Source organism: Calliopsis andreniformis, chromosome 8 (genome assembly GCF_051401765.1).
Source record: "Calliopsis andreniformis isolate RMS-2024a chromosome 8, iyCalAndr_principal, whole genome shotgun sequence".
NCBI classification, from domain to species: Eukaryota; Metazoa; Arthropoda; class Insecta; order Hymenoptera; family Andrenidae; genus Calliopsis; species Calliopsis andreniformis.
Window position 1 is genome coordinate 7,195,077 of NC_135069.1, and position 20,392 is coordinate 7,215,468.

The following is a 20,392-nucleotide window of genomic DNA, read 5'->3' on the forward strand; positions in this document are numbered from 1 at the left end:
CTGCTTCACGTGGTGGTTCAGGGCCTTCTTGATCTTGAACTGCTTGCCGCAGACGTCGCAGGCGAAGTTGTAGCTGCTCGTGTGCAGCCGTATGTAATGGTTTTTCAACGTGCCCTTGTTGTTGCTCTTGTACTCGCACACGCTGCAGTCGTACACCTGGCGACGATGGATCTTCTCGATGTGGGCAGCCAGGTATCGCTGGAGCCTGAAGGTCTTGGGGCAGTCCTGGCACTTGTGTCGGTGCTTCTTCAAGTGCTCCGCGAGATTGCTCTTCTTCAAGAACTTTCGACGACAATGCTCGCACTCCAAGTGGGTCGTTAGCGTCCTTTTCTTCGAACGGCGATCGGCATTGTTCGCCAGCTGTAATTTGGACGTTGTTTCGCGATGCTCGTCATTGTTCTCTTCTTGACTCGCGTTGCTGACCTCCAGGTTCTCTTTATCGATCCAGCTCACGTATGTTCGAATTAGAGACGAGACTGGTTTCAGTTCCTCGCTTAGGGGATCCAAGATCCTAAAACAGAAAATTAATGGCTCGCGTTACCATCGGCTCGGAAGGGGACGTTTTTGGGAGTTGGAGCGCTGGTTAAATATTGGGGATCACCTTTTGGTATTTTTAACTCTGAGCGTTCCCTGCGAGGTGGACGACTCGGAATCTGTTTAGCTAAGTCTAAACGTTGTTCTAGGGAGAATATTTGAAAATAAATCTACTTGTGATATGTTGATGTACCTCTGGCCTACCTTTCAAGTTGGTTTAAATAATCCATAAGAGATGTAGCCTGGAAATGCATAAAATGAATTATTATCCAGTTCAACGATGATTGATTATAGCAGATATACTTATCTTGGATATTCTAAGTTTGGTAACTGTTATTTTTCGTACGTTTTGCAATATTTCACGTGGTGATATGAGTTGTATTAGCTTTAAGTATGTGGAAATGAATGTAACATTGTTTTAACAACGATGGAACATATGCAACGTTGTGTTTTATTTTTCACTGTCCTTTCGACGGATAACATTACAGGATAGTTCAAAAGATGGAACTCAGTAAAAATATTTATTTCAAACTCAAAGCTATACACAGCGTGTATATACGTGTTCTTACAGAGGTATTACGCTAGGGTATTGATTTTAGAAAAATAGCCCTCGTGGGCGTGCTTTTTCCTGCACGTGCTCCTTTTCACGGATTTACAGGAAAACTGCTTATGGTACAGTTAGTTTTTAGAGGATTAGTTCGCAGATGGTGCAGGCATCGAGATACAGAGTAGTCTCAAAAAAAGAGATTGAAAATTAAGGAACATATCGTCCTGACAAAAGTTAATACAAAATGTCAACCTAATATAGGCCCACGAATCAATCTTTTTGAAATAATTTCAATTTTTCCATTTTTGTTTAGTGTTACTAAAAATTGTCACGAATTGGATCTGCTAATTATACAGTCTTCAGCGGCCATCAATTATCTTCATTAATTTAAATAACAGAAAAAAGATAACTTACTTAACTTATATGAATAAAATGGAACATAATAGGAACGATTCACGTCTTCACGTCAATCGTACAATTACTGTCTATTTTTGAGATTACTATATCTCTTTAAATTCTTCGAACAGTTTTTGTAGATCATCCTGTACATTGCGTTAACTACAATAATTAATCCATGAAACAATGTTGAAACACTTCATTACAGTACGTGAACAATGATATTCTCGTGAACAGTATTTTCACTACACAACAGAGGCGAAAAAACTTACAAAATATTACGGTGCATTCAACAAATGAAATTCCGATATTAAAACGTCTTCAATATTACTGCAGCTTCGATCAGAAATACGTTAAGGGCTGCTCGAAGCTACACTCCTTATTGTAAAAATACCAGACATAATTTTTTGTGCTGAATAATTTCGTGACAATCTCAAATGTTTTCTCATTGAAAAGACAGAGCTGTTGATTGAATTATCTCATTTATCTCTCAAATACTATAAGAAGAAAAGGGTGAAAACAAAGTAGAGATGAAATAAAAAGGTACAAAAGTGAGGATATTGAAACGAGGTGGTGGAGGTAGTTCTAAAGTTGCTTCGAGCAGCCAATCGATTTTATTCTGACTAAAATTAGTGTCACGTTTGTCCAAGTTCGTCATTACCATAGATGCTTCGAAAAAATTATACATGAATGATAATTTGCAAATCTGATGCACTGACAAATTTATAGAGCACAACTGGGATCTTCAATAATCGTTCCAGGATAATTTTTGTTATTGTTACAATTCTCGTCAACAATGAAGTTATTTTAAATACTCGTAGCTAAAACTGGCTCCTATACTCTGCACGTATATCGAAAGGGAAATTTAAAGCGATACGGTATTATTTATCTTTCTGTGAATCTCAATTTACAAGGCTGTTATTATATTATACATCTTACACCTCTATACTTACAATTATATGCAATATATCTAAAAATAATTATTGTTTGTTATTCCATGTCTTCGAACTCCCGATCTTGATAGTACACAAACTGCCCTGGCATCCCCCTTATATTCTATTCGATATTTACTCATCACGAGTCCTCTCCCTTCGACCAGAGAGCTAGGTAACAGAGGGTACATTTTCACTCGTTGTTGAAATCACGTAAACGCTACTTGCATCATCAAACACACTCGCAAGGCAATCAAAATTTGATTTTCAGGACAACGTCTTAACCACTAACCACAACACCAAATATGTTAAAACGTTTAAAAAAATCCTTGCCTTTGATCAATAGAAACAGAAACCAAAATGGATTACAAAATTTCAACGTAAAATTCCCAAGCGAATTCGCACCCTCTCGATCTACCCTTCACCCTTCAACAACGAGCAGACTCAGACGCAGGACCCTCGCGATCGGTTACAATGAACGTTCCACCGAATTTCCTAACAATTATAATAATTAAGCGTAGATTTCCTAATCGCCAATCAACGTATCTCCCGAACAGACGTCGCCCAAAGATTTTCCTTCCTCGAAGACATCGGTCGAGCAACGACTCTACGCCTCCTCCTCGATCCTCTCCTCGCTCTCGCGCGCGTTGATCTCTTGAACATATCCTTCAGTGAATTCCTTCACGATGTCCGCGATGGGCATGACAGGTAACGGAGGATGTGGTCCAGGGTGAGTCTTCCTGTGGCAGATCAGGCCAGGCTTCTGCGTGAAGGCCTTGCCACAGATATCGCAGACGAAGGGCCTCTTGCCAGTGTGGATGAGCAAGTGCTGGCGCAACTGGGACCTCCTGGCGAAGGGCTTGTTGCAGATGAGACAGGAATGTGGCTTGCACCCCGTGTGGACAGCCATGTGCCTCTTGAAGGAGTCCTTTTTCGTGAACGTCTTCCCGCATTCGGCGCACACTATCTTCTCCCTTTTCTCGTGCTGCGTTAGCAAGTGCTGGTCTAGGTTCTCCTGGGTCACCATGCGCCTCTTGCATATGTGGCACTCGTATTTGGGCTTGTAGTGAGCCCATTTCTGGTGGACGTAAAGGGAGCCGCTGTTCTGGCACAGTTTCCCGCACACGTCGCAGTTGATTGGCTTCTCTTTGTGATGGAACCGCACGTGGTTCGTCAGGTCGCCTTTTACTTTGAACTTCTTGGGGCAGAACTTGCACTGGTGCTCGTACCGATCGGTGTGCTTCCTTATGAAGTGCGATTGCAGCGAGTGCTTCGACCTGCAAACGAAGCCACACGCGGCGCAGGGGAACAGCATGTTGTTGGGTCGTTTTCGAGACCAAGTCTCGTGCTTCCTCTCCAGGTGGGCGGCAAAAAGGCTTTTCTTGAGGGTCCTATAGTCGCAGACAGCGCAGATGTACGCGCCGTCTTCTTGGATGCAGACCTTCTTCTTGTGCGTCCACGCTACGTGCTTTCTGAAGGAGATAGCAGAGCTGAACATCTCTGAGCAGACTTTGCACTTCAGCGCGCCACCAGTGCCCCTGGAGATCTTCCTGCGAGCCTTTGTGGGCGACACGTGGTTGTTGGCTGACTCTAGCAGCGCCTCCTCTAAGTATTCTATTTGTTCCACTTGGTCCTCCTGGTCTTCTTGTTCCTCCTGGTCCACTTGGTCCACCTGCTCCACCTGCTCCACCTGCTCCAAGTGTTCCTCTTCTGGATAGATCTCCTGTTCTTCCGTGACCTGTTGATACTCGACCTCTTTAGCGTCTATCTCACTGGATGTCAATTTCTCTATGGTGACCATGCTCCCTTGAACCTTGACCTGGTACAAGTCCCCTAGCGACTTGTCGCTCTCACCATCGATGGTGCCATTCAGGAGTATGGGTTTCACGTCCTCGTCCTCGCCGTCTTCCTTATTTTCCGTGCTGCCGTTCAGAAGGTGCTCTTCCTCGTACAGTTTCTCGTCCGAGGAATCGTACTGCATGTTGTCCTCGCTGTACAGACACTCTACCTTCACGTGCTCCTGTTTCTCGTCGTCGTTTTCGTCTAGTTGCTCTGGTATGTCCTCCTCAGCTAACGGCGTGTCGTCTTCAGGTACAAAAGCGTAGTAGGGCTTGCCGTCGAACTCCAGGATCTGCCATTTTTTCATTATCACCGACTCCTTGTCGTAGATAAAGATACCGCGCGAATTGAGGCTTTCAAGTTCGTACCTGAAACATTATCGATCAGCGATATTATTAAAAAAGGAACTTCAACTGTTCTTGGACTGCTTTGTCAATTTTTTTTTAATCTTACGCGACAACGTTCTCGGTCGATGCTTCGGAAACGTTGTTAACACGGTTGTTAGAGAAACGCAAAATTGAGAGAAAGCTTCGTTAGCAGAGGTATTCACAAACGAGGCGGTATGAGTAATATCCCTTGCAGGTTGGCTTAAAGACGGATGACTACTGTACGTATTAGTCGCTAGGAATCCTTGAATGCGAGAGATTAAGGTGAAGAGGAGTGTTGTATTTTAATCTGGGGAATAGCTGATGGAGAAAATAATACTTTTATTTCTAGTAGTTGAGAAGGTTGTATTTTACAAAGTTGAGTGTATTTCGCTTTGTGGAAAGTGTCTGAAAGTATTCTTATAACTTATTTAGGAACATAATGAAAATTGGAAAAGCTCTCCCAGTACTTATCATCGATTATACTTGACAAAGTATTGTTCTGTTATGGTTAGTAACTCCTTGCTTTCTTTACACACTTAATGTACATTCAACAATAAATAATCTTTGCAAACTTGTATAAACTTTCTTTAAGAGATACCTAATCAAAGATATATACTAGATCTGTAAGTAACTTCTTCTTATAACTCTGAAAGCAACAATTTACATATCACCCAATTTTCCTTCATCCATTCCTTCAACGTAACAATAGTACTTTAATATAATTAAAGTGAGAAAATCCACAAATTGAATCACATTTTTCAGCACTCTCAGTAGTTCCATGTATCCTTAAATTACAAATAAAAAAGCGTTTCTCATATCTCTAAAGCACAGTTCCATATAAACAGCTCCATCACTTTTTCGTGAACTCTTTCACAATGTGTTCAATATGCGTCTTAGGTAGAGGAGGCAGTGCGCCAGAGTGCAATTTTCTGTGGCCTATCAGGCCAGCCTTCTGAGCAAAGGATTTTCCACAAACATCACACACGTAGATTCTCTCTCCAGTATGCAACAGAAGATGCTGACTCAAGGTGCTCTGAGTCGCGAAAGACCTGTTGCAGACGGTGCAGCTGTAGGGCTTGTCGCCCGTGTGGGTTCTCATATGTTTCCTGAAGTCTCTGCTCTCGAAGAAGCTTTTGCCACATTCTTCACAGACGAACTTGTCTTTCTTCTCATGCTGCGATAACACATGCTGGTCTAAGTTCTCCTTCGTGACCATTCGCCTGTGGCAAATGGGGCACTCGAACTTAGCCTTGTAATGGGCGTGCTTCTGATGAGTGTACAGACTGTGGCTGTTGCGACAGGTCTTTCCACAGACGTCACATATAACAGGTGGCTCGCGATGATTCAGCCTGGTGTGGGTGGTCAGGTCGCCCCTTAACTTGAACTCTTTGCCACAGTACTCGCAGGAGAACTCGTAATGCTGAGTGTGCTTGCGTACAAAGTGAGATTTCAGGGTCTCCTTGCGCGCACAGATGATGCCACAGATGCTACAGACGAACTTCGGTTGGCTAGTGAACTTACTTTTACCAGACGTCTCGTGGTTCTGGGCCAAGTGAGCTATCATGGTGGACCTTTTGTTGCACCTAAAGTCACAGACAGTGCAAGATAAGGCTTCCTGCTGCTGGGACGTTAACTCCATGAATGAGGAACCCTTGGCAGACAGATCCTTCTTGATCTGACTTTTGTGTATCAGTTTATGTCGGTTTGGTAGACACTTTGTTTGAAACTGCTTACGATGGACGCCACAGGCTGGAATTTTAGTTGTTTCTTTTTTATGTGACTTCGAGATCTCTTTTGTTTCTTTGGAAATTGGATGTACCTTTGGTTCCACTGATTTCTGCCTAAAACAAGAAAAGGATGGGCGTTTATTAGAGTTCTAATTTGAGGATACTTGACATGAGTGATTACTTACATTCAAAGTTAAAACTCATGATCAGCTTGATTAGTATGGAATCGCTTTTGGAGAGAGTAGAGCAATTAGTCATTGTATTTGTGAAGAATGACAAACTTTTATTTCATGTAAAATGATCATTGAACAGTAAATCAGAGATATACTTTTGGGAATTAGAAATTTTATACTATTTAATTAATTTTATTAAATTTTGCAGGAAGTTTCTCGCGAGAAGTTTCTTTGTTATGCGCATAGTATCTAATTTTTTATAAATAATTTTCGAACTTGTTCTTCTTCGGCTTTTTTTAGTAACGTTCCTAAAGTTATTTACAATAATCGTTTGTTATCTTACTTGGCACATTGAAAGGAACAGGGTATAATATATTTTTAACTGTATCATCGATGGTGTAACGAAGTGGCAAAACCCATAATAGAAGCAATCGTTTTTCTTTATGGGCAATTCAAGGATGCACAATTATTGATTAACTGTTAAAGATGAATTTCTCGTTAACATCTTCTAAAAATAGTTATATTGAATATCCTGAAACATTAAGTTTGAAATTAAAGCCTTGATTCAACCAGTTTGTTTAGTAATTTATTCTAAAATTCATTTAACTATAATATTGGATCTATTGTTCAATAAAATATTCACAATAAATTAAGTAAAATACTTACCTCAATTTAAACAAAAGATTACATAATAGCACTATTTACACGATATACAAGCAACATCAAACATTACACTTTCTTAGATTGCACTTGCGATGTAATATTCACAGTTTGAAAAATGGTTTAATCTGAATAGACAAAAGCAGCAATGAAATAAAATTAAATTAAAATGTATTGAATAGAAGTTTCAAGGAATTTGATTAATAAAAAAATTCTATTTAATTGTTCTGTTAATTATATTACACAAAGGAGTGTACCTCCAATGGCATCGTAAATAGTATTCTTTTATTTGAAACCTTTACAGAAAGTTAAAAATAAGAATTATTTGATCGAACAATGTTCATTAAAAATATGGATCCTCTTAAGAATTTGTGCACAAAATATGGTCTTTTAATCTTTCTTGTATCAACATATTTTACATTGAACATTTAAATGCGCTAGCTATTTCTCAAATAATTCATTATTATAACATTATCATCTTATTCTGTCAATAGGATATGAAATTACTGTTCTCCACGTATTAGATTTGTGCATGAAATATGAGCACACGAAATGCATGGAAATACCTCAAAAGAAGAAAAATCGTAGTTACAGCACACAAATTTGAATAACTGGCAATCACATTGTTGCATGAACAATGCCAGCTTTGGATCCTTATCAAGCTTTAATTTTTGCAATTTTTTAACATCGTTAGGCATATTTTAGACATGTTAAATGTCTAAAGACTGACTCTAATTTGTAATTGGAATCTTCACGTTTTGCGATCACAGTACTGAAAACTGCACCACGTAATTCTACCTATAGAATAAAGTATAAAATAACAATCAGGAAACAGAAACCAGAAACCATCTCCGAAACACCAAAAGATATTTCAGTATTGCTAAACGATGAGTACCATTAGTTATCGAGGGTCCTATCTAAAACATGCCTTTTCCTCTGTAAAATTCATCAACATGTGTAACACGTAAATAAAGTAACTTCTTAATAATAGCTCAGGGAAGATGAACATTTCCTTCGAAAAAGTTTCATCGTTCACTCACTCAATAAATTGCAATATTGACAAGAGAAAGAACCCAAGGCGAGTTCCCTTCCCAAATGAGCTCCCGTATCTCCAATTATAAAAAATCCTTCGTTAATTCTATTCAATTACGTTTACGTGATAAAGAATCACTCCTTCTTCATGAAGTCGCTGAGAATGTGTTCGATATGCACAACAGGCAACGGAGGATGAACGCCAGGATGCGATTTCCTGTGGCAAATGAGGCCAGGCTTCTGGGTGAACGTTTTGCCACATATATCACAGATATAAGGCCGCTTCCCCGTGTGGATGAGCAGGTGTTGTCTATAAGCAGTGCGACGCGCGAAAGCTTTGCCACAAATGTGGCAATCATAAGGTCTGTCGCCGGTGTGCGTCATCATGTGCTGCTTCAGTCGGTGATTCTCTGTGAAAGACTTGCCACACTCCTCGCAGACGAAGCTCTCCCGCCTCTCGTGCTGCAGGAGTATATGCTGGTCGAGGTTCTCCTGCGTGACCATTCGCCTTTTGCAGATCTCGCACTCGTACTTCGGCTTGAAGTGCGCCCACTTCTGGTGGACATAGAGGGAATTGCTGTTCGAGCAGGTCTTCCCACAGACGTCGCATACGATGGGACCTTCCTTGTGCTTGAAACGAACGTGCAGCCTCATGTCACCCTTTACCTTGAACTTCTTCCCACAGTACTCGCAGTCGTACTTGTAATCAGAAACGTGCTTGCGCTCCAGGTGCTCCTTCAGTCTGCGTCGATTCTGACACTTGAACTCGCAGACGTCGCAGGTGTACTCCTCCTGCTCCGTCGAGTAGCCATAATTTTTCCTCCTTCCTGGACGCTTGGTCGAGTGTTTCCTGCTGATGTGGGAGTGGAGGGTGGACTTGTTGGTGGTCTCGTAGGTGCAGAAATTGCAGGCGTAGGTCAGACTATCCTCGTCCTTTAGTTCTTCCTCTTCTGCTTTGTGCTCTAGCGCCACGTGCATCTTGAATGCGACCAGACTACGGCAGATCTTGAAGCAGACCTTGCACTTGTAACGCTGGGCCTGCTCGTGGACTGCGTTCCTGTGACGCTTCAGCATTTGCATCACTGGGAAGCAGATGTTGCACTCTTCACAAGCGTACACTTTATTGTCGTCGGTGTAGAGGTCCTCGGTTTGCGAGGAATCTTCGTCCATGCTCTCCTTTTTTATTTTCACTTTGCACAGGTCCTCGTCCACTGTGGGACGCGGTGATTCCTTCTCGGCTGGAATCATGAACAATTCCTCCACGTCTTCTGTATTGCTCTTCACATCTTCGTCTGTCGACTTCGGTGGTGTTTTATCGTGCTCCGAGGACTTTGGAGTTTGATTGGCTGGAAGGAAGGCATAGTAGAGACAACCACCAACGTCGACCACTTGCCACGGTTGCATCCGTATCGTTTCCTTGCCGTATATAAAACGTCCATCTCCGTTCAGAGTCCTGAAAATCACAGAACAGTCAGTTAGGTATTTCACACATGAACATTTACAATTGTAAGAATTCTGTGCTGTCCTGTTTACATATCGCGATGTATTCTTCCATAGTGGAGATGATAATGTAAGAACCTAAAAGTCGCTTCGTGAGGTATAACTTGTTTCATGGAGTTATTGGTAAATGGTAAAAAGCACTTTTATAATTCACTGACGAGGTCAAAGTAATATTAAAATAATGGAGACAATTAATATCATTTAATTATCGAGGAATTCCTCTTCTTCGCATTGCGATATGCATTTCACTGTAATAAAGAAGACAACTTGTGTGTCATCATTTAACATTACACGTTCGAAGTTTCAAATTTATGTAGGATATATTACATATAAAATTCTGCATATGTGACAAATATGCAAGTGTATATATTGCAATTGTTACAATAAAATAGTTCAATGGCAATTCTTGGCAAGCAATTTTCGATTGTTGAAGTATCTTTATATTTCTATAAACGTTAACAACGTCGGTAGAAACAAGGAGTAAAATATTCGTTTTTACAAATAATTTAACGCAAACTATCCAAATTTGAACACGTATTTCAATGAACATCTAGATACTCTAAGTATATTTTACCAATCTGGCACATAATCATCTGTTCTGTAAATCTTTATACTTCCTATGGACAATAAACTTACGTGGATAATCCAAACATCGTGTACTAGTAATGTATCTACCCTATAAACATAATATCCAACATAGTAACTTAGTTTTTTTTACAAGTAACTATTCCTTAATCACTAAAAGGATCGATAAAATATTACCGAGTCTTAATTGCACAAAACAGTTCCTTGTACTTCTATCTTGAAACATCATCCATTAACACTGTCCACTTTCTTCTCACTTTACACAGTCATTTCAGTTATTCATAATGTCATTCAATATATGATCAATCAACACTCTCGGTAGGGGAGGATGCGAGCCAGGATGTGACTTTCTATGACTGATCAATCCAGGCTTCTGAGTGAACGCTTTGCCGCAGATGTCGCAAACGTAAGGTCTGATGCCAGTGTGGATGAGCAAGTGCTGCTTCAGAGCTGTTTTACGCGCGAAGGACTTGTTGCAGATGCTGCACATGTACGGCCTATCGCCAGTGTGGATTCTCATGTGAACTTTCAGCCTGCTGTTCCTGGAGAAGGTCTTGCCGCACTCCTCGCAAACAACGTTCTCTCTTCTCTCGTGCTGCCTTATCATGTGCTCGTTCAAGTTCTCCTGGCTCACCATCCGCCTCTTGCACACCTGACACTCGTACTTGGCCTTATAGTGGGCGAACTTTTGATGCACGTACAGAGAGTTACTATTCAGACACGTTTTCCCGCAAACGTCGCATATGACAGGCTGCTCCTTGTGATTGAAGCGTATGTGATTAGTCAAATCGCCTTTGACTTTGAACTTCTTCCCACAAGTCTCACAGGAGAACTTATAGTCATCTGAGTGCTTCCTAGCGACGTGTACTTTCAGCTCGTACTTGTTTTTGTTCTTGTAGTCACACTGGTTACACTGATACAGTGTTGGCTGACCGTCAGCTGTGCAGGACTTCGGCAGTTTGTGTTTCCTTTTGATGTGTGAATACAAGGATGACTTCTTGTTGGTTTTGAATGTACACTCGTTGCAGGAGTACACTTCGCTGATGTCGGTCTTATGCTGACGCTTGTGAGAGTACAAAGTACTTTTCTTTGAACACTTGAAATCGCAGAAGGTGCATTGCTCCTCTGGAGGCTGCTTGTTATGTCTTTTGCCTTGTCTGTCGGTCGCACGAGTGGTCATTGGCAACTCATCCTTGCATTCTATGGTGGGCAGCGTGAAGGAAGACTCTTTATATTCATCCTGTGAACACGGTTCTTCTAGTTTCTCTTGCTTCAAAGGTTCATCGAAATACTCTACTGACTTGCATCTCTTCTTGGAAGAAGTCTCTCTGTTATCAAACTTCCGGTGATTCTGAGCTACGTGAGAAACTAAGGTACTGCTTCTGTTACACACGAAACTGCAGCTATCACAGGCAAAGTTTGTTGCCTTCACATCCCTATGCTCCTCTACTTGCTCGGTTAGTCTGGACTGATTTTTCCCTGTGTAGCCTGTTACGCGAGTCTTCTGTGAATTTTTAGTTGTAGGCGATTTATGTTTCTTCTTAATGTGTGTAGTCAAAATGGATCTTTTACTACACTTAAAATCACAAAGGTTGCAAGGGTACTTGCGTTTCGTTGAAGATTTCTGAGACTGGGTTTTGCTATTCCTTTTTTTCGAAATTAGCCTGCGTTTGTTCCTCAGACGTTTCTTTCGAAGCCAAGTCTTCAAACTGTGAGACGTTTTGTGTCGATTTAGCATATTTGCTGTAGGAAACTTCATCCCACATTTATCACAGGCGTTGATAGGAATCTCGTAGAAGCGTAGCGAAGATTGGCTGTCTTCATACTTGGTTTTCTGGATGTTAGGTTGTTCCTCGCTGTCCTCGACTTTGATGGACATTTGGAGCACCTCAGAATTCTTTTCAGACTTTGCTGCATCAGGCAATGCAGGTACCAACGAGTAATGCAATTTACCATTAGGGTCAATATGCTGCCAGAGTCTCATTGGCATAGAATCTTCTCCAATGACAAATCGACCCAAAGAGTCCGTAGTTACGATGATCTTGCTCCCCATTGATGCTCTAAAACACAGCGGAAAGGGATGATTAATTTTAGAGGACTTTGGATCGAGCTCAGGTACACAAACGTTACTTACTGCAGATCTAATGCGACTTTTACGTATTTTTACAAATGGAAGTTTATAATTCAGGTTACTGGGATTACTAGTTACACTTCTGTATGTTACGAGTATTTATTGCTGTCTCTATACCGAACAGTTTAGTACGAACTGTGATTAAAATTCACATGTATTAAGGACAAGTTATTGTCACAAGTATATGTACAAACAATGTTACATATGTAAAAAATAAAAAAGATGACTGTGATAAATAAAAAAATTAAGTTATAATAAAATTTGCATAAAAGAAATAAATAAAAAGCAAATACTTTACAATGTAGACATTGCACAAATTGATCAAAGGTTCCGAAGTCAATTTTCTTAACTTACATGCGCACCATTATGTACAGTAGGCTTCACAGTCTTACTTCCACTTAATGCTAAGTGTTCTTATTATAATGTTCTTATTATAAAATACTAACCATATGTTCTATTTTTTACAAACCAACGTTCACTCTTGCCATCTACACTGTTTTCGAAATACAAAACATAGTAAAAAAATTCGCAGGTTGTTAAAAACAAAATATAAAAACTGGACGTATTTAAAAACGAACATCACATGTATCAAGTTTACTTAAAAACTAATTGTTCAGGATGAAATATCTGCTTGGAACTCGGTCACAAACTCTACCCCCGAATCAACGCTACTTTTATTCCTCCCAAGTGGCACTGGAGGCGAAGTCAAATGAGCATCAGGATGCTTCCGTCGATGCTCTATCATATAATATCTTCTTTTGAACGACTGTCCACAAAGGTCACAAATATGTGGCCTCTCGGCGGAGTGCGTCAGCAGGTGCGTGTTCCGCATATGCGACGTTCGGAAGTTCTTCTTACAGATTTGACACATGTAAGGCTTGACACCCGTGTGAGTAGTTACATGGGTCGCCAGGTATCTCTTCGACGCGAACACTTTGCCACATTCCTTGCACTCGTACGTCCTACTGTGCTGTTCCATGTGACTGTCCAGGTTCTCCTGTGTCAGCAATCTCTTGTTGCAAACGCTGCACTGGAACTTGTACTCGTTCAAGTGGGCCACCTTCCTATGCTTGTACAGGGAATAATTACTCGTGTAGAACTTTCCACAGATATCACACATGTGCTGGGAAGAACCGTGCGTGCCGATGTGGAACTTTAAGTCCCACTCCATCTTGAAGCGTTTCCCGCAATGTTCGCAAGCGAACTTGTAGTCGTCTGTATGCCGCCTGATGTAGTGAGCCTTCAGATTGTGTTTGGCTTTTGTACGGTAGTCGCACTTGTCGCAGCAGTGAAGCAAACTCGAATCCACCTCCTGATGAGTGAGCCTGTGGGCTTTCAAGTCGCATTTGTATTTGAATGTCTTACTGCAGGTCGCACATTTGAAGGGTCGATGGAAGCTGTGCTTGCTGGTGATGTGGCGGAGGATCTTGCTCTTCTGCTCGAACACGGTTTGACAAATGTCGCATGTGTAGGTACCATCGTGAAGCTTCTTGAACAGGTCCTCTTGTTGCGTGGAGTCCTTATCGTTTCCTAATTTATTTGAGTAACCATTTCTTGGTAGCCTTTCCTCTTCCTGGAAATTAACGTGGTTGGACACGTGAGTCTTCGCTTCGTCGTTGCAAGAAGAGTTGGATACGCGCCTCTTTTTTTTACGTTTCCGACTTTTCTGCGGTCGAAATATTTTTCTACGAAGCATATCTGACTTTTTATGTGGAATCTTTAATTCCTCTGTCGCGCCGTTGCATTTCTTCTCCTGATTTAAATGCCGCGTTGATTTCCTAAAACACGAATGAAAGTAGTCAGTAAAAGGTAACTTGTAGTATGCCACACTAGGTACGTATGTTTCTGCATACCGTAAAAGTATAGCGCAACATTTCCCTTCGAACTAAAGTAACTCACAAATATATTTCGAAAATTCTAATACTTTATGTTAGCAAATTTGAAATACACGACTGAAAATAAATCGCATGATTTGCATACAAATTTTCATGTATGTAATCTTCACACTGTACAAGTTATTAATAGTTCTGTTTAATTACTAAACTTGTCGCAGACATCAATTGTTGTCTCGAACAAGAAATTGCTGTTACAATCTTTCATTACTCGAAACGCGTATTGGATGAGTAAATACTATCTTTACATTTATTTCCTCGGTCTATTGCTTCTTCCCCTTCTCATTTCGATCACCTAAAGATACATTTAGTTGACATAAACAGTTGACTAAATTTATTAGACACAAACTAGAAAAACTTGGTACTAATAAAGATGCTAAACAGAATCCCAAGAAGACATCGAAATAAAACTCGTTTGTTACAATACAGAAAACATTATTCAGTTCAATGGGGCACAAAACAGAAACCTAAGGCATTGGCAAAAAAACCCGTATCTTCGAAGTTGTTTCAAATCTTCCAATGAATTCAAGTTTACAATACAATCGCTAAAGGAAAATTACATCCTATTATCACATCTATTTCGTATCGCTTGCTTTGGCGTCAGTCTTCATTATAGAATTAATTATATGTGTTATGGACACGGAGGGTGGTGTCTCCGTGGCATCTGGATGCTTCTTCTTCCAGTGAACATAAAGGGCAGGACGCTGGGTGAAGTTCTGCCCGCATAACGAGCAAATATAAGGCCTGACTCCTGAGTGTGTTAAGAGGTGCACTTTCCTAGTACTAGCGTTAGCAAAAGTTCTGCCACAAATATGACACGAGAACGATTTTTCACCATGAATTCTAAGGTGTTTCTTGATGGCTGCTTTACGAGTCAATTGCACCCCGCAAACATCACACTGATACTTTCGTTCATGTACGTGCTGTATGTGGTTGTCAAGACTCTTCTGAGTTTGCAGTTTCTTCCGACACATGGGGCACTTGAACTTGGCGTCTCTCACCGTGTGGTTGTAGTTCTTATGGAAGTAGAGGGAAATCTTGTTCGGCACTTTGATGCCACATACATCGCAGATGCATGGCTGGCCCTCGTGAGTCACTAAGTGCTTCATGTAATCGGCTTTCACGCGGAACTTTCGATCGCATTTGGTGCAGGAGAAGAGAAAATCGACGGTGTGTTTGCGCTTCATGTGAACCTGTAATGGAAATTAGAACCTCCACTTAAATCCATAAATACCTAATTTTACTATTCGATATCGATACACTAAATTTTCATGCTAGTAAATTTTAATCAGAATGCTATTAATTTTATTTCAAGAAGTATAATATTCTCTAGTGTTCGAACTTCATGTATGTGAATTGTACCAAGTTATATAATCTTCCTAGAATTATTATTAAATGTAGTACTTATGCAATTCAAGTCATTGTATTGTATTGGAAGAATAAGTAATTTAAACAGTCCAAGAAAATTAAACGAGGTATAAAACTGAATGCATAAGTAGTTAAAAAAAGAGAAACACTTGTTATCAACTCACCTGCATGTAAGAAGCGTGAACTGTCGAGAAATCACAGTATTCGCACTTGATTCTAGGTGCATCTCCATGTGCATGGAATTTATGTTTCATCAAATTCCTATGGTGTTTAAATTTTCTGAGACACACGTCGCACTTAATATCATCGGGCCTCTTATGTTTCAGCAAATGCCTCCTGTACTTTTGCTTAGGAATGGTGGCCTGACATATATCACAGTCCATTTGTTCTAATTTTACTGTTTCTTTGCGAATTTCTACTTGTTCTTCACGTGTGTTCTCCAAGTTCTGCTCTTTCTTCACTGGTGGTTCTCGCGTTTTCTTCGACGGTGCAGGTGGTATCTTCGATGGTATTTTTCTGATGAGAAGCCTTCTCCTGTTCAGTGTCTTCTTTTTCTGCTCTTTCTGCAACCTAAACAGCCGGAATGATATATAAATCTATAACAGACATTTTCATCTTTCTTCTGTATATTGCATTTAAAGTAAATGAAAACAATATAAAGTAAATAAAAGTTCTGCAAATACATGTCTTGAATCAAACTTTATTAGTGTTTATTGAAGAAAATTCAAGTACATGATTATAACACATGTATAATATTCATAAGTATTAATTATAGCGGGCGAAGTTAAAGATATAAATTGCAGAAAATGTTCATTATGTATTTGTATATAATTTTAAATCATAACTAGTAGTACAACATTAAATTTTGCTTAAAAAGTATTACTAGAAGAATGAGAAGTATAATACTTCGTTTTCTTCATTAACAGATATTATTTTTTATACGTACATGTTTGTACATGATAATGTGTCCCGAAACATTGACCTGCAATTCGTGAAAAAATATATATAACTTTAATACAACACATATTTATGTTTTCGATTACATTACTTACGTCGTATACTCATGATGCACTAATATAAATTCACAAAAATTTTCCAGAAAACACTGGCAGCATAAACCATTTTCTAAAGTTCACTTTAACTTATGTCACATCTTTCGTAATATGAAAAGTGATAACTTTAACTCTCGCACTTTATTATTCCGTATTCAGAATTCTTAAATTGGGCTAATTATATGAAATAAAAAAGTTGAACCTTTTTGATTGTTGAACAAACAGTACTGATAAATATTTCTTTTTTAATTTATTATCTTCATTAGAGAAGATCCAGCAGAGCTAATTGCAATGCTGGTAAAATTTTGGAGTTCATTTTCAAACATTTTTTGAACTCTCACCGACTTAGAACAAATAAAATATTTTTAATCTAGTCTACTATGAATCTCTAAATGCTTCTAGAAGATGAAATTCTTCTTCTTGAAGATTTTGCACAGTATCTGTACATGGTAAATCTTCAGACAACTTTATTAAACAATTTCGTTTTGATACCCGATGATGTATTACCCTGTGACTTTTGATTTGATAATAACAATGCTATTAATAAATGAAGAAACATATGTGTCGATATTTTTGGTCATCATACGATGATTTCTGAGCAGGTTAAGATGTTCTTGACCTAAAAATAAAAGGAAAGATTAGTCTATCGTATAAACGATACAACTTTGCAACGTATTTATTTGTCTTACATAAAAAATACATTGGTAAGTTTTTTCCACCGAAGACAGACAAATATCTTCGCATGTATTACTCTTAATTTAATTTAACTTTTTATTGCTGTAGAATATAAAAAAAATTAATTGTACCAGTTTATTCCTGATCCACGTAATAGCAATCAATTTTTCGTATATGTAACTTTGTTAATATAGCGAAATAAAAAAAATTATATTTAAGAAATTGCACTTTGCCACACAATTGGTATTTAACTCTCATCTTAAACACATAAGCAGATTATTTCTACATTAAGTATTAAGTAGAGAGAAGCTATTCTTGATTCAAGAATTATTTCTTTTTTTTACAGTATCAATAATACAGTTCGTAAGAACTAAAATATTTTATATAATATTATATATGTGTACATATATTTCTTTCTTCAAATTTACAGGTAATATAAAGTTTTCTCGTAAGAATATGAATAGTTATATTACATTTTTATGTTATTCTTATATTTATATATATAAAAGTTGTGTCTTCGTAAACGAGTCCAAGAAGTACTGATCTTCTCCGTCAAATTTTAACATATTCAGTTATCACCAATTCGCTCTATATTTTACAATTTCTACTTTCAGAAATTTTCGTACTCTTTAATCGTATTCCCAAATTTGTTGTGATAATTTTCATCATTTGAACACTTCTTACCAAGAATAGAACTTTAGAAAAGCAATTTTATTCTGTGTAACAGATTAATGATATGCTGTGCACTTTGTAAATTATTTGAACGAATCCAAGGCAGGCAATTAAAATATTTAAAATAGTAATTGATTTTAAATTATATGTAAATGAACATTTTGGAAGATTTAAAAAATAATTGAAATATTCTCGTTCGAACTGTGTACTTGATAATAACTTTATATTATTCAATTCATATATTAAGTATTATAATTTTTGTAGAGAATTGTTTCATATGATTTTAACAGTCAAATGATTAAACTTAGTAGAATTATTTTTGAATAATTATTAACTCTCAAACATGATCTTTTCAAGTTTATACTTTTTAATTAAATGCCACCAAAATATCAAACTACTGAACATATGTAACTTGAAAATGAAAAGAAAAAAAACAAAAATCAAATGAATAAACATCACTGAATGAATCTAAATCGTTCATTTAAAAAATGCGATATTTTAAAAGCTTATGCGTTTACTACCCTCCCTTCAAGTTCTTTAAAACTAAATAAATCATTCAAATAATCTCCAACACATTTAACTGTTACTTCGGCCTAATCCTCAAACGTGAAAATATTCTAATTCATTTCCAAACGTAAAAACTTACGTATCACGCTGTTCGGCGAGTAAGTTGCACGTACCATGTTCACAATACCGCCTAAGTACCCTCGACATAAAAAGAATAGAAACCCTTTATAATTCGTTCAAGCTAGACTTCAATGGTACACTTGGTTCGTACGAACAATCTTCTATGTAATCAAATTTACCCAGAGCTAGGTACCGAGCTCTCTCATCTTACTGCGACACGTCTTCCCACAGGTTACATTAAGAATGTACAGAACAGTCCCACAGCACACTGATTCCCCGCTCAGTGCGTCCCAATTACTTGCTGCTCTTGTTCACAATAATTTTGTCCTGCACACCGTGCAACAGGTTCGTGATTTTGATCGGCGGAGGGGGTGGATGCACCCCTGGGTGCTTCCTCCGATGCAGCATCATCGGCGACCTCTGCGTGAAGCTTTGCCCGCAAATATCACACACATAGGGCCTCTCACCGACGTGGGTCAGCAGGTGGATCTTCTGCGAGCTGAGACAACCAAACGTCTTCCCGCAGATCGCGCAGAGATAGGACTTCTCCCCCGAGTGTGTCCTCAGATGTTTGGTCAGGCCGTATTTCGTCTTCGACTCCATGCCACATTGCTCGCAGACGTACTTCAGCTTGTGCAGCTCCATGTGGCTGTCCAGGTTCTTCTGCGACTTGAACTTCTTCTTGCAGGTCGTGCACTGGAACTTCTTCACCTTCGTCTTGTGTTTATAGTACTTGTGGAAGTACAGGGAGCTTTTGCTGGCGTAGGAGGAGCCGCAGATGTCGCAGACGCAGGACTCCGTGTCGTGGTCCTTCACGTGGGTAGTGTAGTCAGACTGCACCTTGAACATCTTGCCGCACTGCTCGCACTTGTAGCTGTAGTCCTCCGTGTGCTTGCGTATGTAGTGGATCTTCAGATAGGGCTTCGTGCGAGCTTTATAGTCGCAGAGGCTGCACGCGTGCAGGTTCACTGGCTCGTCGTGGATCTCCATGTGTCTAGCTAGGTGAGCACTGGTCTTGAAGCCCTTCGTGCACACTGCGCACTTGTGGGGCCGAGAGTTGCTGTGCTTGGACATGTGCCTGGTGTGCTTGCTCTTGCGGTCGAAAGAGGCGTAGCAGATCTCGCACGTGTGCAGCTTCTTCTTCAGTGGCTGCTTGCTGAGGATCCCCTGCCCCTCTGCTTGCTTTTTCCGGAAGTCCAATGGCGCGTCGTCCAAGTCGTCGAAATTGTCGATGTCGTTCTGCTTCTCCTCGGGTTCCTTCTCATTCGGTTTCGCGGTTTTGCTGTCCTCCTTCTTGTTCTCTTCGGGAGGCGCTGGCTCCTTCATCATGAACATGCTCAACGTCGTTGGTATCCGAAAGTAATTATCTTCTACCTTTACTAGGAGAAAAGTTGGAGCGAGCGGGTCTGTAGCATTGCACCTAAAAAATCATAAAGCTAGTCAGTCGAATACACTTCAGACAATCGAGTGTTGTAAAATTGAGCCTTTGCTAACCGCGCAAAAGAGCATGCACTGGTGTGAGTACGATTCATAGAGAAATAGCCTCTACAGAGGCTCGTCTCGTTTAACATTGTATTATTGAACTTACGTACAATTACTCTGTAGAAGATAATGTATAATTAAATCTAAGATCTACGTGATAATTAATTTTTAGAAAATGTAACAGTGCCATTTTTCCCTTG

At 39.5% G+C, this 20,392-nt stretch overlaps 1 protein-coding gene across 7 annotated transcripts in view; it reads right to left on the minus strand.

The window, feature by feature from the left end:
• Nucleotides 1-1,041: 1,041 nt before the first annotated feature.
• LOC143182094 (uncharacterized) overlaps nucleotides 1,042-20,392 on the minus strand; it is a 50,915-nt gene continuing 31,564 nt past the window's right edge. Inside the window, exons 5-6 of one of the 7 annotated variants that reach the window (XR_013002392.1) lie at nucleotides 10,471-12,353; nucleotides 9,545-9,661 (exon numbers count right to left, since the gene is read on the minus strand). Coding sequence is in view for 6 of the 7 variants with exons in the window: in XM_076382846.1 (XP_076238961.1) it covers nucleotides 10,565-12,353 (1,789 nt within the window). In the remaining variant the exon portion in view is untranslated. The other 6 variants (XM_076382848.1, XM_076382851.1, XM_076382846.1 and 3 more) reach the window with 6 other exon arrangements.